This window comes from Phalaenopsis equestris, unplaced genomic scaffold (assembly GCF_001263595.1).
Source record: "Phalaenopsis equestris unplaced genomic scaffold, ASM126359v1 Scaffold000206, whole genome shotgun sequence".
In the NCBI taxonomy this organism is placed as follows: domain Eukaryota; kingdom Viridiplantae; phylum Streptophyta; class Magnoliopsida; order Asparagales; family Orchidaceae; genus Phalaenopsis; species Phalaenopsis equestris.
Window position 1 is genome coordinate 725109 of NW_018164648.1, and position 28000 is coordinate 753108.

At 34.7% G+C, this 28000-nt stretch overlaps 2 protein-coding genes across 5 annotated transcripts in view; one reads left to right on the forward strand and one right to left on the reverse strand.

The window, feature by feature from the left end:
- The window catches only part of LOC110023039 (aspartic proteinase-like protein 2), a 74920-nt gene extending 56418 nt beyond the window's left edge, over positions 1 to 18502 (reverse strand). For 2 of the 4 annotated variants that reach the window (XR_002293838.1, XM_020722250.1), the window contains exons 1-4: positions 18005 to 18499; positions 16823 to 16952; positions 16456 to 16703; positions 7295 to 7519 (exon numbers count right to left, since the gene is read on the reverse strand). Coding sequence is in view for 2 of the 4 variants with exons in the window: in XM_020722250.1 (XP_020577909.1) it covers positions 7295 to 7519; positions 16456 to 16703; positions 16823 to 16952; positions 18005 to 18249 (848 nt within the window). In the remaining 2 variants the exon portion in view is untranslated. Of the gene's footprint in view, positions 1 to 7294; positions 7520 to 16455; positions 16704 to 16822; positions 16953 to 18004 lie in introns of all 4 variants that reach the window. The other 2 variants (XR_002293839.1, XM_020722251.1) reach the window with 2 other exon arrangements.
- Positions 18503 to 23937: 5435 nt separating this feature from the next.
- The window catches only part of LOC110023038 (ATP-dependent Clp protease proteolytic subunit-related protein 1, chloroplastic), a 45741-nt gene continuing 41678 nt past the window's right edge, over positions 23938 to 28000 (forward strand). Inside the window, exon 1 of the mRNA XM_020722249.1 lies at positions 23938 to 24273. Within this exon, the coding sequence (XP_020577908.1) occupies positions 24012 to 24273 (262 nt within the window). The 5' untranslated portion in view covers positions 23938 to 24011. The remainder of the gene's footprint in view (positions 24274 to 28000) is intronic.

The window sequence follows — 28000 nt, forward strand, 5'->3', positions numbered from 1 at the left end:
TTTCCCCCCCCCCCCTTGCTGCTATCAGCATTCCTTTGTTGTCGTTACACCCGCCAGCCATTTTGGTACACCTAACCGACCTCCACCACCCTTGGGATGCACTTTAGCGGTGTTTACTTGTGTTTGTTGTTGTATTTTTCTTGTAAGTATGTTTTGGTTGTAATCATTTGCTTTCAGTAATAACAATCACTTTCCTAGTGTTATTTTGGGTCAGCTCTGGTATCATTTGGTATAAAAGTTAGTCTAACCCTAGTCCTATTATAGAGTTTCTAGCATTACCCCATATATACCCCCCCCCCCACCACCCCCATCTCCACCCTCCACACCTCCTTCCACCTACCCACAGTCAAAACCCTAACTGAGCTCCGAAGATACAATTGTATGAATCTGATCAAGAATCTACCATGGACGACATGCAACGGCTACTCCAAATGCTGCACCAACTCGATCTCCTTGTGGAAAGAACCAAGGGAGGGATTACAGTCGAACGTGATAGTGAAATCCGTGAAGGAGATCAAGAACACGTGAATTTCTTCTAGAGGGATGATTCTATCGGAGAAGAAGGCGGGCAACAACATTTTGGGATATGGTATCAAAGGAGTCCTAGAGCTCAAGTGCCTATTGGACAATACAGAGATGAGATTTTTGTTAGAGGATACAGGGATGCAGTGACAGTTAGACAATAGATCTAGGAAAGAAGGTGGACCAATCAGACTTCACGGGGAGAATGGATCCAAATAATTTCCTCGAGTTGATGTAGATTGCTGAGCAGATCTTTGAATACAAGGAGTGCCCGATGACAAAAGAGTAAAGCTCGTCGTCATCAAGTTGAAGAAGAATACTTCTTTGTGGTGGGAGAACCTGGCTGAGCAGATCTTTGAATACAAGGAGTTGCCCGATGACAAAAGAGTAAAGCTCGCCGTCATCAAGCTGAAGAAGAATACTTCTTTGTGGTGGGAGAACCTGGAGATGGAGGGATGGATAGGACGTGACAAAATCACTTCTTGGGAGAAAATAAAAAAGGCAATCCGTCGACGGCACTTATCCCCACGATATCGCAAAGATATTTTCTTGAAGCTCCACTATCTGCAGCAGAAGCTATCAATGGAGGAGTGCAAGACAGAATTTATGTTGTTTAAGTTGAAGTATGAATCAGAATCAAATGAGACAAAGAAGCACACCATAGGCGGGTACTTAGGAGGCCTGAAGTTCGCCATTAGTAATGTGGTCTAGCTTCAAATCTATTAGACACTGAGGGACATGCAAACCATAGCCCTAAAAGTGGAGCGATAGCATAAGCAGAGTAAGCAACCACCACCAGTCAAACAACCACCCATAGTTAGAGACCTCAAAATGAGCACGCATCAGGGAGTGGAGCAGAATGGTCAGGAGCTGGATAGAGTAACTTAGTGTCACGACCCGACCTAGATATTGAAATTAACCAAGACGAGAATAGACAGTATGACGGTGGGAACTATGTTATTTATATTCGGTTACTATTTAACAGAGGAAAAAGTTACTAATAAAATTAAATTTACCTCGTTATTGGTTGTTTGTGTCCTCTATAAATATTTTCTCTTCTATCGTTCATCTTTTAATCAATTAAATTAACTTGAAAACACAACAACAAGAAGTCTTTATCCCACTAAGTGGGTTCAGCTACATGAATCCATTTTATACAATGTGTTCTATTGAGTGTCATATTTTAATTTAAAAAACATAATTTTTTGACAAATTTTACGTTAGTTGTCGACTATCTAATGCACCCATCCACTTTTCACATTGGGGCTTAGGACCCAACAATCATAGTGTCGAATTAACCTGAAAAGTTGATTTAAAATAACATTGAGCTAAACAAGTCAGTGAATACTCATACTCCTCAATTACAATAATACAATAGAAAAGGAAAGCAATATACATGTCAATTAAATTTTTAATAAATCAATATAAATATTTGATGTTATTCAAAGAGTTTTAATATATCAATGACTTACCTATACAACTGTATAGGAGCACCGTCTAAATGTTTGTACCAGTTAACGTACTTCAATATCAGTGTCCTTTTGAATATACGTACACGGATACTTTAGTGTTCTCTCACTAGTACCATCAAAATGTGACTCTATCATAGTTAAGCAAGCACATACAAACATACTATAAAACTATTATCTTTTTAAAAATCACTATTTCATCCTCAATTACATGGCGGTTAATATTTGTATACATGATTCAATGATAAATTAAGCACAACTGAGAGCACACAGGTCATTCGTGTAATATGAACAAAATTCATTAAAACCATAAATCATTTATATGTGGTACTATAATAGTAACAATAAATGTATTTGATCACGAAAAAATAAAATATTACTATAGTAAAAGAATATGAGCACTCACATTGATGATAGACGATTTGCTTGCTCTTAACTTCTATTAATTTATCACCTATAAAATATACAAATATCAATTTATTTGATTGTGTTTTAATTTAATTATAAATTATTGTTGTTTCGCACTATTTTAATTAGAATTTTAACACTTTAAACTTAAAAATTTAAGTATTGCAATTAAAATTATTATTAAATACTTTTTTAATTAATACCCTCGCCTTTCTTTAGTGCCCGAATGAAATTCATTTAAGTTTAATGTTTAAATAATACACGTACGATATATATATAATGAATGGGCCTAAATACCCAACCCACACGGTACAACACACACCAAAAAATGTAAAAAAATTGGTACATATAGAAATAAAAAAACCCAAAAACCACCCGGGCGCTGAAAAAGTGTGGGTCACCCCAATGTATTTTTGCCTCTGGCTCTAATTCTCAGTAGGGATTCAGCTAGCAGATTGGGTAAGGTGCTGACCATTACCCATAGTAACCAAAGTATCATCCATAAGACTCTTGAGCTCTAGTAGATCTCCATTTTTCTTCTTCCTCCTGTAAATGCAAACATGTCATTCCTCCTTCAAAGAATCAGCCTGTTGGGGTAGGGTTGAAGCGGAAGGAATACCAACAGTAGTACCCACAATAGGTTGTAAAATATGTGAAGTATGAGTTGTCTCTACACCGGATACTTCTTGAAGAAGTGGAGTTACGAGGCTTTCCTGATTATCAATCTGAACACTATTATTTGCAGTATTGTTTACTATGGAGTTTGTAGGTGTCAGCAACGCATCACTCGCAATAACAGTAACAGCAGTGTCATGAGGGGTCCTCAGGGGCAACAGACACCTCCTGTCTGGTAGTATCCTCCTCAGGTGGAACTAAAATGTCCACAGCAGTGGGCTTAGACTCATCCTTATTCACTTGAACCTTAGATTTCAAATTGGGATGAAGCTTGTGACATTTAGCAAGGATATGACCAAACATCTTACAGTGGGTATAATATGGGGGTTTAAGTTCCATGACGATTTGTTGTCAATAACCATTATGGGTTGTGCACAGTCAGACTTCAGTAACATCAGGTAAAATAATATCCCTTTCCACAAGTATTCTGGCCACCGAGGATCTGGTTAAGTTGAAAGTAGGCAGATATAGTTTTAAATGATCCCCAAGCATATGATGCCTTGCATATAAATGATAATATTTTACCTGGGTTTCATATTACCTTTTTCCCTTTCTTTATTTCATTGAAGAAAGGTGGAATTTTTGCGCCTAAGGGTTTGATTAGGTTGAAAGTAGGCAGATTTAATTTCAAAGGATCCTCAAGAATGGCCCCAATAAAGTAAAGAACCTGATGGTGAAAAAAATGCAGCTTAAGACCAGGTAAACTAAACCATACCGGTACAGTGGGAGTTTCATGATTTGGGTCAAAATTAGGAGACCACTTGAGTAACTTCCTTGATTTGCTAGGAGACCACTTGAGTAACTTCATTGATTTGCCTTCGATATTAAGATATTTCTTGAAGAAAATTCTGGTGTAGTCTTCAGCCACTGTTAGTTGGATCAACACATGTCTCTCATCCATAAGTCTCACTTTCCACTTGTCTACTAGCTTAAGATCATCACCACTTTCTGATAACATCCATAGAATGGTGTTCCCACTGAAATTTTCCAATAAGAGCAAACTTGAATTTTTTTGTCAAGGTAGAAATTTCTTATTCAGAGAAAAAGATTGCTTCTTTTCCACATTTTCTATTTCCCTTCTTAATAAAAAAACATTCATCTGTACTCTCACAAGAATCCTTATAACTTGAGGGGAATACCACTGCGGACTCCACCTGAGGGTTACCCACCACATGGGCAAATGAGACTTTGTCCGGCTCAACCAAAGAAGAAGGAAACGCCATCAGAGGTTGTCGCTGTTAAACTACTGCGAGATTGCTGAAAGGCAGAGAAGTTGTCGGGCGCAGAAGCATGAGCAACGCCGAAACAGAAGAAAAACAAACAGTCGGGCGCAGACAACGAAGCTTCGAGCGACAGAGGCGTGGAGCGATATCGAGTAGGAGTAGTGTAGCCATATTGAGGAAGACGACGACGCGAGCAGTTGAGTGTTCGTGACGCGAGCCGCGACAGGGAATTGCAAATGTCGACGCCGACGTAGACACAGACGCCAGACGACGGAGCGAGAGTCGACGATGCGAGGTCCTTTCCGTCCAGCGGTAGAATCAATTGCGACCAAAATCGCCATTGGAAGCCCTAGCAGAGTTCTCGACCGTAGCCGACATTGTGAAGAAGAGGAGTTGTGTCCTTCACTGAGCAGGATGTTGTGGAGAAAGAGAAAATCGAAGGTAGTCAAAGAAAAGGGTGAGGAATATCATCTTCGACCAAATGAGAGCGAAATGTTTGTAGTTCAACGGTCCTACAAACTAAGGCTGCATTGAATCAATAGTGGCTTCACCACAATATATTTTACACTCGTTGAACTGTGAAATGAAAGATATGTGGTCTCATCATCGATGAAGAGAGCAGCAAAAATGTGACATCTATACAGATGGTGAACAAATTGAGCCTCACAACTCAGATGCATTCCCAGCCATCTTCTACGACGTGATTGAAGAAAAAGAACAGGATCAGCATTGGCAAGAGGTATCTCGTAAAATTTTCAATTGGAAGCCAGCTGTAAGATCAAGAGTGGTGCGTGAGGTCGTGCTCATAAATGTTTGCCACGTTTTGTTGGCAAGATCGTGATAGTTTAACTACATAAAATTTTCAATTGGGAGCCAGCTGTAAGATCAAGAGTGGTGTGTGAGGTCGTGCTCATAAATGTTTGTCACGTTTTGTTGGCAAGATCGTGATAGTTTAACTACAAGCTCAGCATAATGGGCTCAAGAACACCCAATCCTTCAACAAGGATGACAAACGCATAATCTTTATATTGTTTGTGAAGTTCAAAATTACATATGCTTTTGTCAATAGAGAAGTGCTTGTACGGTCAGTATTGGTGATGACAGAGGAGAGTGGGACAAGATATTCGGTTTCAAACACAAGTCAGTTAGTATAGAGAGTTTTGGGATGTCCTGTTTGATAGCTTACCACCATGAACATCACCATTCAGGGATATGCAGATTGTCCTCACCTTAAATCAGGTTGAACCAACCTAAGGTTGCTTTTGGAGAATTCAACAGAATACACATGGCACGGAATCCCTGTTCAACTCGACAGGGTACTGTCAGATGGTTGGACCGATATGGATCGCTACTCACAAATGGAGAAAGCTCATCAAGTGTTTTGGGAGACAATGCAGTTGTCAATGGATCCAGGAGCTTCTAGGACCGCAGTCAAAGAGCTTTTTGCCCCGAGACGTTACGACAGCTCCATCACCAGCAAAGGGTAGATAGAAGCTTTGACAAGTGAGGTCGAAGATCCTCCAACCCCAAGAGACTGATGCAAGTGTGTCCTTGAAGCCACAAAAGCGACGCGAAGGGATTCATAGCTATCTCTAGCGATTTCCTTCATCTTGACCAAACCGGTCCAAACCCGTGAGGACCGATTAGCTATTCCACAAGGGATTGGAGCTTCTATTCCATAGGGGATCCAATCCTAGTTTTCTAGGAATTATATATGTGATTCATGTGTTTTAGGTTCAGCATTTTTTGTGTGTATTAAATTGGGACAGCTATTGACGTCTCTTCAACTCTTTGAGAGTTGTATCCTAGGATTCCAGGTAGTGGTATTATTGTATATTGGTCTACAGGCGGTTTGTATCTTCCCAATTCCCTTTCACATCCTACCCACGTCGCTCCCAGCCGCCCTTCATTGTTGCAGCTGCTCGAGACAGCATTCTGGTTGTTGTTTTCTACAGTTCCACTCATCTTCATTGTCTTCCCCTTCCCCCGCTTTGTTGGCCCAGCAGTTCCAGCCCACCAACATTGGTGTCCACGTTGTCCGACCACTTGTACCACTATAGCCACCTAGAAACTCCTTCGCCTTTGTCATTTTCCTACAGCCTCCAGCCTTCCAACCGTCTCCTCCTTCCCTTCCTCCATTGTTGCCGCCCAAACCACACCTTTCTAACCTTGTTCTTACTATTCCAGCCCTCCCATTGCTGCTGTCGCCGAGGGCAGCCATGCAACACCGCCTTCCTATTGTTCCACCGCTACGCACCCCAACTCCTCGTTGTCATCATACATGACAGCAACCATACTTGTTGCCCCTGCATTTTTGCGCCTCCCCCTCACTGCTACCAGCATTCCTTTGTTGTCGCTACACCCGCTAGCCATTCTCATCCACCAAGCTGACCTCAACCAACCTTGGGATACACTTTAGTGGTGTTTCCAAGTGTTTGTTGTTGTATTTCCCTTTCAAGTGTGTTTGGTTGCAAAAACATATTTGCTTTCAGTAACAACATTTGTTTTTGTAGTGTCGTTTTGAGTTAACTCCGGTATCACTAATAGTCGTAAAAACATATAAAAGACTCCAAGGAAAATAGATAAGTGCAGAATAAACATGAAAGTATTATTATGTATTAAATCATCACACGTTTCATGTTGAGCAAGTTGATAGTGAACAGATACCAATCCTTAAAGCCCAATATATATTTATTGAACATTGAATTAATTCAGCATAAGAAGCATCCTCCCTGAATCCTAACATGCAGCCGCATGATGCATAATGAGTTATATATAATCAGCTCTTGTCATTAATCAAGCCAAGCTATACCACTGACTCTGATCATGCTTCGATAAATACTAAAGGACATATACATTTCCAAAAAAGGCCAAGCTTTAACTGCTTTTCTTTTGTTTTTTTTCAGTTAGTTTAAAAAATGTCCAGCAGAACATCATGAAACACAAGCAGTATTTTACAGCGAATAGTGAGTTCAAAATCTTTAATTCAGAACGTACATGTCAGGTACCAATGGTGTTGTCTTGACTTTAGGCTCTACCACATGTCCTATGGCGAATATACCACCTCCATTTTTAGTGTCTAAACAATGTGAAAATATCTTTCTTACTTTTCCAGCAGAAGCAAGTTGCGATATCATGGATGAGTTTGACTGTCCAAATCCAAGTATTCCATCAACTGCTTCCGCTGATGATCCAAGGTCGCCAGACTGCTGGTTACCACATCTACAAAGGGAGCAAACCATGGCTGAGAAACAAAAAAAAAACCAAAAATAAAGGAAGCAATAGTAAATACATGCTTTTACCGCAAAGAAATTATGATATTATATCAAAAAGATTAAATTGTTGAAAGTATAAAACAAAATACACAAACATTTGAGTTGTTTTTTTATCATAATAAACGCAGAATGGAAACTATATAAGAGCATTGCAGCTTTATTCATACGTCAAGGCTCTTGTAAATCTCATCAAATGTGATCTTCCTACAAAAGTTATGATGCTTAGATATCATTTCATTTTTGGATAAGTACATTTTACTAAATTCGCTTATAGGAAACAATTGTGAATTTTCCAATATGTGAATTCTTTTACAAATAGATTCAAAATATTAGATGAGGGCCTTATATTAAACAAGAAAATGCATTTTTACACAACATATTGCACCACCGATACATGCATTTAAGATTAAATAATAGGCAGTAAAATAGTAAGGCCACAGTGCGGGTAGAGCACTTCGTAAGATTATTTTTTTATGGTATGCTTAGGCAAAAGATTAGAAGATGGTCCTGGAACAGTATGTTGCCCTTATTATAAACTATATATCACAAAATCGAGCCACGGCAAAAATCTCTCTACATAGCAGGATTAAGATTGAATACCTCAACCTAAGCCAAAATCAGCATGGGCAGAAGCCTCATGTTCTAAATATGCCCGCTTTATCCATACTAAAAACGACTCAACAATTATTTAAAAACATATAAAAAAAAATCATGACTAAACAATTGTACTAATCCAATATACTCAGTCAGTCAGTCTAACCCCCCTATTAACTAGATGGTAAATTGGTGCTTGTTCGTATTAGCTGAGTTCTAAATTAAAGCAACGGGAATCATTTCATAAACCACATTAACCTATGAAGTAGTATGGTTTTTGTTTTGTAGCTAGAAGCGTAGAACAACGAGAATCAAAAAAGCAGCATGACACTAAATTCTTTTCTTTCTTGAAAAAAAAAAGATTTAAATTTCTTTCGAGATTTTATTACCCTCCACCAACCCCAGAAAAAAGGCAAATCCAGCTACGTCTTCTATCATTTTCAAGCTATTCATCCAGCTAGAATGCTGAGTCTTCAATCAGATAAATAAGCCTAAAATAGTTTGTGTTTGAACGCATAATAATTCGTTTTTTGGCTTTTTCATTAATGAAAAAAGTGGACATTATAGAAAATCTTTTAAGACTCGTCGAAGTGGGCCAAGCATGAACAAAAGCTACCTTGACTACGTTTATGGGGAAGGGAAAGCCCTCAATCATAAGAGAAAAAATAAAATCTTTTTTGAATTCTTATGCATCAGAGCTATAAAACAAATAAGAACATGTGAGCCTTTTTTTTTCTCCTCCTCGTTTATTAATATTGTATACACACACAAACACATGTGCACGCAAACACATATATATACAATTCAAACCATCTTTAATGCATATTATAAGTTAAATGATAGTTAAACAACTACAGCTCATATTATCCGTCCCAAACACATATTTTATTAAATTATGAATTAAGGACATTATACCATGAAATTTACAAAAAAAAATTTCATGAAATTAGAGCCATCATTATTGATGCATTTGGTATTCATTAAGTTAGCTTAATGTTCATGTTCAACTCATGTTAAACACGTTTATTAATGACCTAAAAACAAACAATATATTGACTCATTAAAAATTCTAAGCTAGTGAACCGAGAGAAAGAATACATGTTCATGCCGACTTATTTACACCCTTCATCTCAATAAGTATATGATGAGTGTGCCGAAATTAGAATGCTGCTCCATGAAACAGTTAATATTTCCAGCGAAGTCACAGTGTATCCCTTGACACAAAGGAATGATATTAATGTTTGAAGTTATCTTATGTGAACTGGAGAGAGAGAGATATGTAATATAGCTAATCAAAGAGACTAGATTTAGGATACAAAAGCAGAACAAAAAGAGTAAAAAAAATGATTGCTTTATTAAAAACCTTCAAAGAATATAAAAGAAGGCTTTTTCTCTATGGTACAACGAATGTACGTTCAAGAGCTCAAACCTTCATTAATCAAGCCATGGCGTATAAACAACAAGGTTTGTTGAGCGGCCATGGCAAACGACACCAAAAAAGTCAACTTGATTCATGAATTGGCAGGCAAACAATTGTTGGATGGCTCTTAGGATGGAAAGAAACAAACCTCTCCATTTTTTTTCCATTTAAGTCATTGCCTTCAAGGTTGCAATAATGATACTTAATTATGCTTGATTATTATGTAACATTCTAGTTTCAACATATCATTAATGACGATGACATCGAGGGGTTACCAAGCCCTTGAGAAGATCAAGCCAAGAGAGGGCATGTCAAAAACTTATTGGATGGTTGAACCTAAGTCACAATTGCCAAGCAAATTCCAACTCAAAAGCTAAGTAGATGGCTTCTTAGATAAGATATGGTTTCTACATATCAGAGTAAACTTGTATGAAATGTTTTTATTGTCAAGAGGTGGGACAAGTGTCAATATCCCTTTGGCTCTTAAAGGTATGGTGATTTTGGGCATACATGATGGAAAGCAAACGGCCCAACATAGCCTTCCACCAGCAACTTGTTGCATTCATACTCTTGTTCGATAAAGTGGATTGAACAACCAATATAATTTATTTTTATCTATTAATTCTTTTTCTTATTTCTACAAGGAAATTTGTGAAAATCTGAGAATACTTGGTCCTTTTCATATTTATCTCTCATGTGGGCCGGCCACCACCTCCAAATCTTGGAGGATTTGATTGGGATATAAGGAAACCTTGATTGGTTCATTTCCTTCCTATTTTATGTTTTTTTATTTTAATTTAGAATTCTTTCCTTTCCTAATTTAGGTGAGATATGTTCAGTAAATTTATAAATAAGGAGGGATTGGTTTCCATATATACATGTGCCCTATTTATGAATAATGAATTAAGCAATTTTCCTCCCCAAGTAAATTTTACATGATATCAAAGTTTTAGGAAACAAACCCTAGATCCCTTTTTTTTCCAACCGTCGGAGCGTCTCCAGCAGCCATCTAGTGTCGGATCTTCCCTGCAGCCACCTGTCTTCCTGCAGCCCCTCTATTGAATTTCTCCATGCAGCTATCAAAGTTGAACTTCTTCCAACCAACCGTCAGAGTGTCTCCAGCAGCCATCTAGTGTCGGAATCTTCCCTGCAGCCACCTGTCTTCCTGCAGGCCCTCTATTGAATTTCTCCATGCAGCTATCAAAGTTGAACTTCTTCCAATACCCTTCCTGTAGGCCGCAATTCCCAGTAAGCTCATCAGATCTGTGTTCTAATTCTCGCCAAGACCTCTAAAGAACCAAGTAGTAAGCAAAGTCGTGGATTGTGCAGTTCCCAGACCTTTGTAGACCCTGTTTCATCTTCCTTTAGAGATGATTAGTGTCTTCCTGAAGTTCCTAGTGTGGGTTCCCGATTATTTCCCTGAAGGGTTGTAGAGTGTGGATCAGCAAATTCCTACTCCTACTTGCAATTCCCAGCGTGCATAGATATCTTCCTGCCTATAGTTCCCTGCTTGTTGTCGGCCTTCAAAAAAGATCACAGCAATGACTCCAACAGCCAAAACTGTGCAATAAGGATAGCACAGCAAGCAGCTTCCAGAATTCCCTCTTCTTCCCAAAATTCTAACCCTATAAGTGCATAAGGCTTATGACCAAGTACGGAATGAAGACGTTCATTTTGAGTTAGCTCTATACGCCCATAACTCTTTCCATGACTCAAAGGTCAAGAAGAATCGTCACATATGTGATTAGTACAAGATGATTAGGCATATCAAAGACAAATGTTGGAAATCAAATGGAAAACAGCCGGCTAGAAACCTGAGTAGGGAAGGATGGATCAAGATAGAAAAGCAAATGTTGCTACAACATTCGAAGGATCGAAGGAACCATTCACCCAAGAACAGCTTGAAGTACTGAAGAAACTCTTTAGAGGTAACTCAGAGCAGCACATCAACCTTGTGACACACTAAGATAATATATCATCCTCCCATCTTATCAGTAATGAAAAAAGATTCAGAACTTGAATCATAAATTCAGGAGCTTCTAATCATATGACCGGAAACAAAAATGCTCTGGTCAACTATTAAGAGATTTTTGCATCTATATTGGTAAGACTTGCAGCAGATCACATTCAAATATAATTGGAAAAGGAGATGTGGAGCTCTCTCAGGATATTACTCTTTCATCTATCTTATATGTTCCATAATTGGACTGCAATTTGATTTCAATTAGTAAGCCTAATCATGAGATAAAAATTACAACTAAATTTCTTGCAAACTCTTGTGAATTTCAGGTGGTGGAATGTATTAAGACTTATACCTACTAAAAAAAATCTCTCTCTAAACACACAACTGATCCCGCTATCATATGTCCCTAAAATTGATGAGCCTTTGAGTCTATGTCTATCGAAAAATAGGTCATACTATGAAATTGTCATTTGGATCATCCTAACTTCAATTATGTTGCTAAGTTGCATTTACATCTGCTTCTCAATTAAAAAATTTAGTTTTTATTAATGTGAGACTTAGAGTCCGTTTGGGGCAGCTTATAAGTGCGGGCGGCATTTTCAAAACGCCGCCGTACTGTTTGGTTCGCGCGTTTCACTAGCTTATCCGAAATTACGTTTGGGTTTTTACACTAAACACAGGCCACGGGTCGACTCTGCGATCGGCCCGCAAGCCGCGTTTTAGGATAAGCAGCTTATCCTGAAACACATAAACTACCCCAAACGGACCCTTAATAACTTGTCAAACACACTGTAAATAGTTATCTTTTTACTAAGTAAAAACCCTCGCATCCTTTTTTCATTATTCACAGTGATATTTTGGGACCTTCAAAGGTGAAAACCCTAAACGAGGCTAGATGTTTTGTCTCACTTATTGACGATCACACTAGAAATACTTGGGTATTCTAAATTAAAAAAAAATAAATCAACCTAAATCTTCCAAATATTCTATGACATGATTAGAACTCAATTCAAATGAAAAACTCAAATCTTCAAAACTAACAATGCAAAGAGATTTTAACTCCATTCTTGCATCTTATCTTTCAAAAAATAAAATCATTCATGTGAGTTCATATATTGATACCGCACGACAAAATGGAATAACAGAGAAAAAAAACAAGCATTTATTTGAAGTATTATGCTCAATAATGATTTCTCATTAAGTTTCAAAATATTTTTAAGAACAAGCAGGTTTTACTGCATTATATCTTATTAATTGAATGTCTGGCAGGATACTCAACTTCAAAATATTATTTCATACTTTGATGGATACCTATCCACACATCAGATTTTTTCTCTCCTAGTATACCAATTAATATCTCCTTTTTTTCACATTCATTCCCCAACCCGAACCAAACTTGACCATAAATCTATTAAGTGTATTTTATTTGGGTATGTCTCCAACAAAAAAACCGTTACTGTCCTATTACCAGAAAATACAACAACTCCATGGATGTCAAATTTTTTAAAAATCAATCATTCTATCTCAAATCTAATTTCCATGGATGTCAAAATTTTTAAAAATCAATCATTCTATCTCAAATCTAATTTGCAGGAGGAGAGTGTCAATGAAGATCAATTTTGAGATGCACTTGATGTCACCTACACAACATACTCGCATACTCTTCTTTCACATGACTCTCCTATTCTTGTTGAGAATATCCAACCAACCCAACCTGAAGTCCAAATAAAAAAAAAATTCATGTGTACACTGGGAGGAAGAAAAAACTCGAGCAAGTGGAATATAACTTACAAAGACTGAACCAAAACCCGAGTTCATATTTTCGTGAAATTTCGAGTAAGGAGTCCAGTACTCATGAGTTATCCCCTTCCTCTTATGGGCTCATGAAAAGGAAAGTTGTAAGAGATACCAATTCAGAAGTGTGTAGCTTATCGAAAACAACTTTAAACCTATAGTGTTCATATCTAACCTTGTAATGTGCATATTTCTACTCATGAAGCTCCTGAAAGTCCAGAATGGAGAAGAGCAGAAGAAGAGATTCGAGCACTAAGTCATAATGGCACATAGACTCTTAATAAATTTCTTAAAGATAAGAAGCCAGTAGGATGCACATGGGAGTTCAGCATTAAATACAAAGTTGACGGGAGTGTTGAAAAATTCAAAGTTAGATTTATTTCTAAAAGTTTCACACAAGCCTATGGAATTGACTATCAGAAGACATTTGTGTCAGTTATCAAACTGAATGCTATCAAAGTTGTTCTTTCAAAAGTAGTTAATAAGGTATATGAACCGCATCAACTTAACAACGAAAATATTTTCCTAAATGGAGATCTAGAAGCAGATGTGTACATGGAGATACTACCAAGATTTGAGAATAATTTCAATAAGGACCTTGTATGCAAACTCAAAAAGTCTCTCTATGTGCTTAAACAATCACCAAGGGTGTGGTTTGAAAGGTTTCTTAAAACTATGAAATCCAATTGATATTCTCAAATTCAAGTTGATCACATATTATTAATAAAAGACACTCAAGGAGATATGATCGTTGCACTGATCATAAATATAGATGAAATGATTTTCGTGGGTTATGATGATAGAAAAATTCTTAAAATCAAAGAAGTGTTGGTCGTTGAGTTTGAAATCAAGTACCTAAAAAACATGAGATATTTTCTAGATATGGAGGTAGCAAGGTCGAATAAATGGATTGTGATATCATAGGACATACATCCTAGATCTACTAAAAGAAACGAAGATGATTGAATGCAAACGTGCTAATACTTTAATAGAACCAAACAAGAAGTTTAACAGGGGGAGAAGAAATTATATTTGTGAATAAGGAAAAATACTAAAGATGGGATATTGCATACTCTGTCAGTATTGTGAGTCAGCATAAGAATTGCCCAAATGAAGAGGATGGTTTACATGATTTTGAGGTTTCTCAAGAAGCCTCCAGGTTATGAATTAATTTTTGTGAAAACCAATAACAGAGAAATAAAACCCTACACTGAAGTTAGTTGGGCGAGAGAACTCACTTACAGAAGATCTTCCACAGGTTATTACTCATATATATGGGGAAATATGGTTATATGGAGAAGTAGGAAACAAGTTGTTTCAAAAAATAGTGCATAATCAAGGCACTTGTCTTAGGGATCTTGAAGGGATCAAAATTCATAAATTATTACGATAACTAGAATGTTCTTTTGATAAGTATATACAGATTTTTTTTTTAGAGTCAAGTATCAATCAATATTACCAAGAATCTTATGCATCAAGACAGGATCAAGCATATTGAAATTGATAGACACTCCATCTCTGAAAAGTTCAATGGAGGAGTTATATGGCTAGAAGCTACATCTCGACACGCCAACAAGTTACAAATGTCTTCACCAAAGCTCTGCCTCTCAACACCTCAAAATTCAATAATAAGCTCAGTCTCTACAATATCTACAACCCAGATTGAGGGGAAGTGGAAATCTAAGAAGATTTGGTCCTTTCCATATTTACCTCTCTCATGTGAGCCGGCCACGACCTCTAGATCTTGGAGGATTTGATTGTGATATCTTAGAAAACTTTTATTTGGTTTATTCCATTCCTATTTTATAATTTTCTATTTTTATTCAGAAATATTTCCTTTCTTAATTTAGGTGAGATGTGTTTAGTAAGTTTGTAAATAAGGAGGGATTGGTTTTCTTATAAATAAATGTACCTTATTTGTGAATAATAAATTAAGCAATTTTCCTCCCCAAGTAAATTCGACAAAAAACTTAGTGCCATGGAGGTTAGCAATGTAGACGATATGTTTGCAAGGCAAAAAGCAGTACAATAAGTCTAGAATCCAATGGTTTCCATGAGGAACTCTTGGCATGGATCTTATGTGCATGCAGTTATACATTCTATGATTTAAAATTGAAAAATAACTCTTTTTGGTACACTCACTTTGAATCTAAAGCACTCAAGGACTAGCTGTGTGTAAAGGAAACATTTTTACCACCTCATTCCATTTAAATTAAGTTATAAATAGTCAATTTGAGCATAGTACTACCTTGCTCATGATTGTTCATTTATTTTATTGTCAAATTTGAGCCAAGTTTGAACAAAACTCGCATGTCAAAATCTTATTAAAGCTTGTTCATTAATTTTCTTATCATGTTTGAGCTATAATCAACTATAGTCAATGTTAACTTATGTGTAGGGTGTTTATGATTCAAACAAATGTTTCAGGTTTTTAATTCTTCCGTCCACCTAGTTGCTCAATATTTTTATCATATTTATATTCTCTAGTATATAAAAAACTTGTGAAGTCCATATGATGTAACAATATTAATATACTAATATAATAATATAGAATAAGTTATTATCAAATAATTAAATAATGATTAAATGAGTGTGCTATTGAACTATCATCAAGTAAATTCATGAACAACAGACAAGTATGTTAACGAATCTAAATGAAGAAGCATGTCAATGTTCAAGCTTGTTTATTTAAATGTAAAACTTTAAAAATTCAATTCCAACTCACTAGACTATCAAAATAAATGAATACAATTTAATCTTATATGAACAGGTATTGAGTTATTCGTTCAGTGTACTAGTGCGCTTATAGCACTAACTAAAATGTTGCAGTCAAGCTCTATTTAAGATGGTTAAACGATAAAAAATTTAAGGCATGTGGACCCCATAAGAAAACCGCTAAACAACATCATGACTAAAAATAAAACATAATTTCATATTATGCACTCTCAGATTGCAAATGAAACATATATTTGCAAAGAAACCTTCCTAAAGTATTAGGCAAAGAAAAAGAGCAATATGAAACATATATTTGCAAATTATCAAGTTTAAATTACATGTTATTCTACAAAACCTTCCTAAAGTAAAATTCATAACTCATGCTAGTAAAACTCACCCAAATGTAACGCTTGCACTGGCTATTTTTGTTTGATGACTACCAGAAACAAGATTATAGTGCATAAGATCTGTCACAAAATATCCAGCAGTCGAGCTACCATCACCGTATAATACGGTGTATTGGCATGGTGCATCATGAATACAACCAGGGATCTCACCACCATATGTTGATGAGCAGAAGCTCTCATCACAAGACATTAGGCTTCCACTCGAAGAACTCTTGAGATCATAAAGAGAAAGTGTTATCTACAAAAGAAACCAAAACCAAGCTCTTCATATAATTAGGATGCTTTGGGGGAAGCCAATCACCCGCCTCAGTAGATAAGCGAATCGTAAAACACATAAAATTTCAAGCAATGCATTACCCCAATATCACTCTTCTTAGGGCAATGCTTACAAGTGATGCAATTCAACCAAAGGATGTCACTTCCCGTGTCCACCTGCACGTGGTAAGGCTTTGAAGGTGTTCCAATATCAATTTCAGCATAGTAAAGCCTATAAAAACATAAAAAAAAACCTTGATAAAACCCGAATAAATATTACACAATTTGAAAAGAAAAATTGACAGTAACTTTAAACCAAATTTATCAAAGTTAAATTAACGATTATATGTATCTGTGTGTATTATATTCTAAATTATTTTGCATAAACTAAACATAAATATTTCTTATATATTAGTATATAATCAAAAAATAAACTTATATATATCTGTTACATATTTTGGTCTACAAAGAATTAATAAAAATTCATTTCAGTAGCAATCCATAATAAAATGCATATTCATGTACACTCCAGCAGACCTTCTTTTATGTGAGTTCAGCTCAACTAGTAAGTTTTGCAATAATTGATCAGATACGTGGTGGAAGATTTTATTCAATAAAAAGCTTACGATTATGGGTAAGTGTCAATGACTTTGTTTTCTCAAGCCAGCATATATTTCATATGTCCAATGTAAGAATAAATGCAAAATCCTCAACACATCAACATCAACAAGTATCAAGAACCAATAGCTTACTATGGATATGTTGGAAATTAATTGGGTTGGGTTGAACAAAAACCAATGGCTTGACTCATTAAAGATCTAATGGTTGGCCCTAATATGCAAACCTTAAAACGGTTAACTATAAGAAGTTGTGAACTAGCTCAAAAGCTTTTATTATTATTTAAGAGTTTCAATGTAACCCTCTTCAATAACATGAAGCAATTCAATTTTAAATTAAAGAAATTTTGCGGGTAGTTTGAGCCCATAAATCTTATAAACATAAGCAACTCTATCCTAAAAAATCACATATTCATATGTGATAAATAAATTATATACATGAATATTTTTAAGCAATCTTAAATTATATTTTGTTGTAGGCATTACAAATTCGTAATGCTTTAAAATGGTTTTTAACTCAAAACTCTAGCTTCTTGTTTAACTCATATTTTCAAACCGATTAAGATCTGACAAAAACAATTGAATGTGCTCATATATCACGATTTATTCGAGAAGAACATTATACTAAAAGTTGGCCTAAATGAGTGTACGAAATTGGAAAGCTCACCCGGTCTCCGTGGGAACGCCAATGCCTCCAAGGGGAATGTCGACTGCGCCGGCCGCGACGCTAGAAAGGATTCTACCATGGCGGCGAACGTCATGAGCGCGGAGGTCGGCGATATGCGACTGCTCGGAGTATTTGCGCTGAACCCTAAACACACCATTGCCGCTCCCCAAACCAAAGAATGAGATGAAACAAAGTAGTAGAAAAAAGAGATGCTGTGTCCGGTGATGAACCCTCCGGCGATCCATCAATTAATGCGGGGAATAAATGATGCGAGACGGCGAGATGAATTATCGTTCCCACGTCTCCTTCTCCAAGAAGGGAGGGCTGGAGGAGGAGAAGGAGACGGAAGGAACAGCGGACAGCTAAGAGCGTGGGAATAAGAAAAGAGGAGGGAACCGAAAGGAGAGCAATGCTGTTTCGATGGAGCCGCACGGATTGTTCGATTGGTTTATTTTGGCCGGCTGGCAAAGTTTAGATGGAATGCAGGTATTTATAGTAGGAAGATTGGAGAAGTTGATATACTGAACATACACTGCTCTCCAACGATTTTGGTAACTATTATATATCAACTTCAGTCTGCTTGGACGATATAAGTGAATAAATTTGAATCTTTTTTTTTTTTTGAAATTGATTTTATGATCTGAAGCATATTTATAATCTAAATGAGTCGATCTTGAATCCTAATTCAGCCAGATGTAAATTAAACATTTGAAATAAGTTACTCATACACTACAATAAATCCCCATATTTGGCACGAATGTCGAGACATGGCACAGATCTCGGGCCAAAATTATTTGAGCAATAAATATTTAAACTTTCATAAAAATTTATCAGAAAGTTCAAAATTAGCAAACTTGCAATCAGATTGTTCAACTCGATAAGACAAACCTAATAATGTCAAAATTGGTTCAATCCAAGTTAAGCCTCGATTAAGACATTAGATAGGTTTTAGAAACTTTCTAGAAACATTTAGAAGTTCATATGAATGTTGAAACTTATGAGCTTATAGCCAAAATTGGTTCAATCCAAGTTAGGCCTCGATTAAAACATTAAATAGCTTTTAGAAACTTTCTAGAAACATTTATAAGTTCATATGAATGTTGAAACTTATGAGCTTATAGTTGAATCGAGTGTTTCGACAAAACAGATTAAACGAGGTCTAGATAGCTCAAATTTAAAATTTTAAGGCACTAAAATGTCTATTAAACATTGTTTGATCAAATGAACCCTCTGAGCCATGTGATTAAGTGGTTCATATTTATGCATTAATTACACCCAAAACTCTATAAATAAATTTTTGCCCCTCTCATAAAAGAGATGAGAACTTAAGACTTGAGGAATAACTTAAAACTTTAAGAAGGAACTGAAGTCTAGCATCACTCTTGCCGTCGCTGACCACCGTCGACCTCTATCTACCACCATCAACTATCACTCAGCATTCGTTATCAATCATCATCGACCATTGTCTATTCATTGAAACAAGGTTATGCACGCATGGCCTTTATAATTCAGATGACTTTGTAACACTTTTTTGTTTATGAAACAAAAGGTCTTTGTAATCATCAACTTATAATGGGTTTTTATAGCTATGCCTGACTCCATTGTTTTTTTTATTTTTTTAAATTTTTTGCATAAAAACTTCTAGCGTCACTACTAATTTTCTTCTCTCTTATAATTGTGTGCTTAGCCTTCGTACCAAGCTAAGACAATAATATATCACTCTACTGTCATGAATTTTCTGGCACGCATTAGTTTTGTATCGTTTATGGGAAAATAGCATTCACCTCGCTCATTTTTTTGCAGTACTTACTACATGGCCACCAGGTGCAACACTTGCAACAAGGAGCATCCCACTCCAACACCCACCATTTCAGAAGGCAGTCACAAAGCCAAGGGTGTTAAACCTTTGCATCCTTCTACTCTGGAAGGCGTTACTCCGGCAGCGAAGTGCCTCGAGTTCTTCTCTGGAAGATTGAGTGCGCAAAATTAAGGAGCCCCAATACGAGATCCTTCTGCTCCTACAACAAATGCTACCCACTGATCGCTTCTTGTGCTGATAATATAATTTAATGTGTTCATAGCGACTACTCCTAGTGATGTTGGTATTACTAATTTTAAAATATATTTTCTAATTATTGATTTAAGAAATTCACTAGGATAAAAACACAAGTGCACATATCGTTCAAGTGATATAGAACTTTCTTTAGTCCCAATTATTAATCTCACGGGGAAGGAAAAACTCTTTTTATAGACTAAATAAAACTCTACTTAAACGACAGGTAACTTATCTAGAATTAAATATAGGAATTAATATCAAATTTATATGTGCAAAAAATCTACTTATATCTACTAATTCTATTTCTAAACTTAAAGAAAATGCTAAGTGTTTATAAACTAGTTTTATGTAGAAATGTTAAAATTATATGAAAGTCCTTCATCTTGCAACGATATCATAATCAGTGTAGGAATCAATTTTTTTATAAATTTAAATGTAGTTTTATGACAAATAGGAGCATACATATTTTTTACTCTCTTCCGAGTGCATAAAAAACATTAGCTGACCTAGAGTTAAGTTTTTGAATCCTTAGTTATGTTGGGTACATTCTAACATGCACCTAGAGTACCCATATAAGCCCTCAATTTGGCTAACCTAGCTTTAAGATCTAAACCCTGGATCTACTTGGTTAAGGTTATAGTCTCTCACCCTAGAATGATTAATTTACACCTGTCAAAACTTATCTCTCTATCTATTTGCACTCACCCCAATATTACTTTTTCTTCATTCTAAAACATAGTGTAGTGATTACTAATTGAGGAAAAACATAACTCTTCCAGGTCATTCACAATATGTTTTAACATATAAATCGACAAAATTATGTAAGTATATTAAGCATGAAGTAATATATCATCACAATATTGAAATAAAAGCAATTCTAAATAATTCTAATCTTACACATGATTATTTCTCATCATTAGAAGAAAGATAAAAAAAACTAATCAGATTTCATGGTGAAAATATAACAACACATGGATTGATATTTAAAATTTGATTAATATTTAACATCAGATTTACACGATAAAATTTAACAAAAACTCAAGTAAAAATACAAATCACTTATCTCAAACTCCTCCACAAGCAAATATTTTGAAGTTCCTTTCAATAATTCTCAAACTCTCCTTACAATTTCACTAAATTTTTACTTTGAAATGTAGAAAATGAAAGAAATCTCACAATTTTCCTCTTCTCCTGCAGAAATCTCCACCCCTGACATCCTCTGCTTCCTCCTCACTCCAATAGACACACCCCTTTGAAATCCGTCCAAAAAGCTTTTAAAAAATGTCAAGTCAATTTTTGGTGCCTAGGCGCCCAATCGTGGCGCCTATGCCTCAACACCAGCCTTCTAAAAGCATTAAATAACTGCCCAGCGCCTAAGTGCTAAGTCAAAATTTTATTCTTTATTCCATTTGAATCTAAATTGCTTCATTTTTCACTTTTTTTGCTCCAATTAGTTAATCTATTGTACCTGTAATCAATAATTTAAAAAAAAAAATTCTTTAAAGTATAATATAACTAAAAATAAGCATTAAATGTATATAAAAAGGTAAAACATTTTCAAGCATGTCAAAATCCTCCAAACTTCACTGTTACTTATCCTTAAGTAACTCTATTATTTTATAAACCATATGCTTTAGCTTATGGCAGTAGGTGTCATTAAACATTCCTATAGGTTTACTTCATAAATATTTTTACTTAATGAAAAAGAGTTATAACTGTGTATGTTTGTCTGTATTGGTATGCATGTCAGTGAAACCCTTTTAGATATTGGATAGTCAGACTGACGGACCCACAAAGTAAGAACTCTATACAAAATTATCGAGTTTATTTGGGTTGGTATTTATCTTATTGGTTTCATGTTAGCTTATAAAATTGATTATATAAATTTAAATTAATTGAAACTGAATAGTCAATAAATTTAATTTATATACTTGTAAGACTTGATCATATTTGAAATAATTGTATGTTTCATTAAATTATTTGAACGCATTCATAATAATGTTTACAACAATCTTGTTTATATGCACATAATAACTTGTCACTCTTTGTTTATCATACCACATGCTCCAATTCCTTATGCTTTTAATAATTTGTGGTTATTTATTGAGTTTGATCTATCAAACTCACTCGTTGATGCTTTTGTACAGTATATTATATTCAACCACTTCTAGAACCGACCCCTCAAGATTTTAATCTCCAATTCAAGACTTTCATTTCGGTATTTTCAGTTTGCATTAGTTGTGTTTTTTTCCTTTAGGTTTTGGGTAGTTCTTTTCTCAAATCATTTCAATTTATCTTTGGTCAGTTTCACTTATTTTTTTGGTTGTTCTAATTTAAATCAAATTTATGGAATAAACTTTATCTTCCATTGTTTTGTTATGTTTTACATATATTTTTTTATTTAGAATACAAAATATGTTCACTTCATTTCATTGCATACTGTGTTATCAGGGTGTAACGCCTTTCGAACCTGGGATGTGACAGTTCGAACCATCCACAAATATGATAAAATTTTAATATGTTATGAACATTATTTAAATATGCCAAGAGTATGATTTCAATAAGCTCTATTATAATTTTGAGAAGATTTTAAAATAGTTCAAAAATATTTTGAAAATTTATAGATTATACTTTTTGTTTGCTCATTTAAATCTACTTGAAAGTTTAATTAAATGACATGATTTAAGAAGCAATATAGAAAAATTAAAAAAATAATATTGCCTTATAGGATTATAGATGAATAAAAAATAATGAACTTTATCACGTCTCATGAGGGACAGGGATAGACGACGAAATGCAAACTCACGGAAAAGGTGGGATGTAAGACTTGAAAATAAGAATATTTAAAATATTTAAGCAACTTTTTAAAATATAAGTATGAGTAAAAGAAAAAAAATGCAAACTCACAGAAAAAGTGGGATGTAAAACTTGAAAATAAGAATATTTAAAATATTTAAGCAAATTTTTAAAATATAAGTATGAGCAAAAGAAAAAAAAAATCTTTAATGAGGTTTTTCTTGGTGAAAATGAGGGTTACACTCAGTTTTATTTAAAATAAAGAGAACGAAAAAGAGCTTACAACTTCAACTCCAATAGAAATCCAATATAAAACAACACCACACCTATACATCCAAAACATATAAAAAACATACAACCTCCAAACACAACACAAAAATGAAGCGATTAACAAAAAAATGATGGAAGCAGTCTCCATACATAAATTAATAAAAGCAACGATGAAACACCAAAAACTTCAACAAGCTGTCAACTATCTAAATATAAACCACAATGAAGCTTTCAATATAAACAAAATATGGACAATCAAAAGAGCAATCCCAAAAGAATCGACAAGAAGCGGTCATCAATCTCCAAGCACAACAAAAACATCACAAAGCTAAAAAATAAGCAATCACCACACAGATTAATCAACGAGCAGCAATCATCCACTCATCTCATTAACAAAAAAAAAAAAAAAAAAAAAAAAAAAAACAAAAAATTATAATAGAATCAATCATCACATTAAGAAAAACAAGCTCGATAGAACCAAAGAGTAGAAGCCAAAAACTACCAAGCACAACTAAACAACACATCCTCACACAGGAACATAACGCCGAAAAATTTTATTACATAACAAATATTTAAAATATTATTATTTATAAAATTAAATGTAATATTTTGAATTGTGAAATCTATGCATTCATGGATGTCAGGATCAAACTATTAGGAATTTGATAAAAATAAATAAAATATGACTTAAAATTTTATCATAAAATATAAAGTTTTGAATAATAATTTAAAATAATGCATGAAGCAAAATGCTAAATTTTGTTAGTATCATATATCGATTAATAATAGAAGTAAAATGCTTGGTCACGGAATGGCAAGTCGCTGTGCCTGGACTGAAATCTTATCACCCCTCGATAGTCGATCCCCATCCGTGAGCTCGGTGCCATGGCGGTCGCCACCGTTTCCGCCGCCACTGCCAGTTTCTCATCTTCTCACGTTGATCCATTACCGCAAGGAAGAATGATTGTTGGCTCATCCAACAGCACAGCCCTCTTGAACTCGCTCCTACCTAGCGCGAAGTTTCTGTTATCGTCTTCTAATCTCATCGGGGTTACCATCAGAAGAAAATTGGTTTGGAGATGCGAGGCATCCAGAAGCTACAATCACATACCTAAGCAATTCCAGGAAGAGAATCTCAAAGACGGATGTGAGTTGATTTTTCTTTTTATTTCATTTCTCTTGAATACAGCGTTCAAAATCGTTGTCTTTAGGGGCTTTTTGGTAGCAGGATTTGAGCAGGTTTTAACCAAAAGTCTGCCGAACAGAAAAAATAACAAGTTTAATTACATGATCAAATTTCGCATTGCGCCCCTTTTAAGTTAACCAGGGGAGAGAAAATAAGGAAACCGAAGGAGAGGAAGTGGGGAGTCGGACAGCCATAGGAGGGAGAGGAATCAAACAGTCTGGAAGATGAAGAGATGATGTGAGAAGGCTTGGGAACACGAAAGGATTTTTTTGGTGTATAAATTGATGTGTAGGAGGGGGTGGCAGAGGTGAGAAACGACTTGCTCACCATTGAGGGAAGCATAGCATTTGATGGCTGGGACAATTGCGGCAAGGGCAAAGAGAAGGGAGCGTAGCAGAGGCGGTGCCGACAAGAGAAAGATGTGTGCGTTCGTGTGTCTGTGTGCAAGTGTTTGTGTATTGTGAGTGGTAAATTATTTTAATAGAAGATTTTATTGAATTAAATTCTAGGTATATAACTTGAGTTTTGGAGGGGAATAGTTGAAGGTGAAGTGGGCGAGCTAAAGGACACAAACTTTGCTAAGGAAAAGTTCAGGTTTAAATTATAATTTACTTAAGGAATTTAACTAAGATTTCATAAAATTAAATAAGGTAAATTTAATAGCTTATTAAAATTATAACTAATTAAAATTTTGTAATATGAATACTTTTATTTAGACTTCTAATTTTAGAAGTGTCAACGTTAAGACAAATAAAAAAATAAATTAATCAATATCGAGGTAAATCCTCATACTTTTAATATACGACAATATTTTGGTTTTTCTCCAATATTTTGAATTAGTATTAATAATACTTGTACAAGTTTTATTTTGATTTATTTGTACTTTTCTTTATTAATCACATTGCTATAAATGTATATAACTATTTACTATCATGCACTGTTGCAATAATATATTAAATTCAATGCGATGAACACATTAATGATATTTTTGTTGATTGTTTATATGTGGATGACTGACTATGATGAATTCATCATTTTTATGGTACAAGCGAATGAACACTAATGTACGCATACGCTTAAATGAAATAAAAGATATTGATATTAAAATACCTTAAGTTGTACAATTTTTAGACGGTGCACCTGTGACAGTTGCACAAATATAAATGATGTACATATGTTATTGATCTATTAAGATTGATTGAATAATAACAATTGTTTATATTAATTTATTGAAAGCTTAACTGACAAACATATTGTTTTATTTTATCTTGTATTACTTTGGGTTAAGGAGTATGAGTATTCATCAGCTTTATTTAAACTTATTGTTGTTTTAAATTAATATTTCATATATGATTAAGTGATTAAAAGATGAGCGATAAAATAGAAAATGTTTATAGAAGACATAAACAACTAATAATATGTTGTTTTTAATTTAATTTGATTAGTGACTATTTTATTTGTTAATAATTAATTATAAAAAATAAATATGAAAAAAATTAATTCTCATCGTCTGACCTTTTGTACCTTTTTTGGTAATTCCAAGTTCCAGGTTGGGTCGTGACAGGAACTCAGAGGTGTTACGTCTGCATCCCATTTTATGGGGAACCTCAAACTTTTTATGCTTAAACCTCTGTGTTTTTCATGGTTTTTATGAGCTATATTTTTGATGTAATCTTTGTTGGGTTGTGAAAACTTCAACATCTTGAGGTACTGGTGTTTTGAAATGTAAAGAAAGAGAAGAAAAACCCATTTAGTTCAGGCATGTCATTCGTGAATTTTGTAATACATCTTAGCATGCATTATGGAAATCGAAGCATAACAAGAGCTTCATTGTTAAGGATATTCTGCTGAAATTTTTCAGTTTCATGTAACCATATTAGAAATACTGTGAGCTTTAGGTCCTCTTTTGCTAATAATTGTCCTACAATTTTAAGGAACTTTTCAAAGTGGTTTGTTGATCAAGCCAGATACTTCTTTCTTTAATAATAAATAAAATTACAATATTTTCACTTCAAATGTTTTATGGAACAAAAATCAGAGATATTTGTTTTTTCTATCATCATCCTCTAGGTCAGAGAAGACAGGAACGTAGAGTGCATTATGATTGAGAGCTATGAAGCACGAACATAGAGACACAAATACGGCACGACATAATATGTGAACACAAAACAATTGAAAAAAATATGATGCGACATGTCATGTACATGTTTTTATATTTAATTAATTATTTATATAAAAATATATATTTTCATTATTCCTTTTTAAAGACATCACAAAATAAATTTTGTAAGAATAAAATTTAACTTCATAAATTCAACATATACTATAAGGTCTCATGCTTAGACAAATTAATTTTCAAAATTAAATATATAATATGTTTCCAAAGAATTCATCCTACTCATCAACTAAAATTAAAAAAAATCTATGATTAAAAAGAGGGAACTACTAATGCTTAACATCGACGAATATTGGATGCACTTTCGATACTCGATTTTAATAATAGAAGTGGGAGCTTCAACATGATGGGGGAGGAGGCAGTTTAAACTATGAGGTATAGTTAGAGTTATATGTATATTTATAATTTTTCGTTTTCTGTGTCCCATATGTCTTGAAATCCTATTTAGCTCATGTCCGATTGGCTGTTGAGATGTGTCTAGAACGCTTTCGAGCCAAAAAAAAAATTTAGACATATATTTTGTAGTGTCAGAGAAGTGTCTGGGTTTGTCAAACAAGTGTTTCATTATGTCGGATATATGTTAGTCTCCGACATGGGCACGACACATTTTTAGACGTTTCGGTGCTACATAAATTGAGTTTCTAATGCATATATAACATGTGATGATATTTGAATAAGGAAAACATTTTGCAGATTAGTTTAATGTATTTTGGCCTGCATTTTTAATATCTACAGTAGCTTCATCACAAATTATCAGGAGTTGGTTTTCTTACTCATTCTTTACTATTAACTATTTACAATTTGTGTTGTTTGCTCTATTTCAAACAATTATTTTTTTGTGAAACTTCTATTCGTGATATATTTAACATATTCTTTCTTCCTTTACCATTATTTAAATCTTAATATGTCAACATGCTTTTCCAATACATTTTAATGCAAGTTTCATTTAATTATGTCCAAATACATGTATTTCTATGAGAAGTTTTAGTTTTAGGTTAATTGGGACTAATTTCAAACCAAACCAATTGGATTTATGTACCCCGAACTCAAGTTGTTTTAATTTGGGCTAAAACTCGATCTTGAGTCTGGCATATGATCACCTCTCATAGGATGTGTTTTAATGATGACCACAATTAATGTAGGATTTGAATTGTTGTCATAATGGTGAAAGCAAATATGTCAATGATGAATATGCTACGTGAAAATGTGGTCTAGATTAGGCGTGTGTGGCACTCTAAAGGCACATATAATAATGTTGAAGGAGCCGCATTGACAATTAGATTTGATTATTGGAGAATGCGATTAGCTGAAGGCAAGTGGGTGATGCACGTAAGCATGACTAATGATGGTGGAGGTGATGGGGACTACTACAACAGAGAGAGGGAGAAAGGGATGCGAGAGGTAGCCATCATATAAAAGTGCAATGTTAGAATTGCTTTGTAATGTTTTGTGTCGAACTAGGGCACCTAACATCAAGAATTAAGTCTAATTTTTCAGAACTTGTATTGTCAT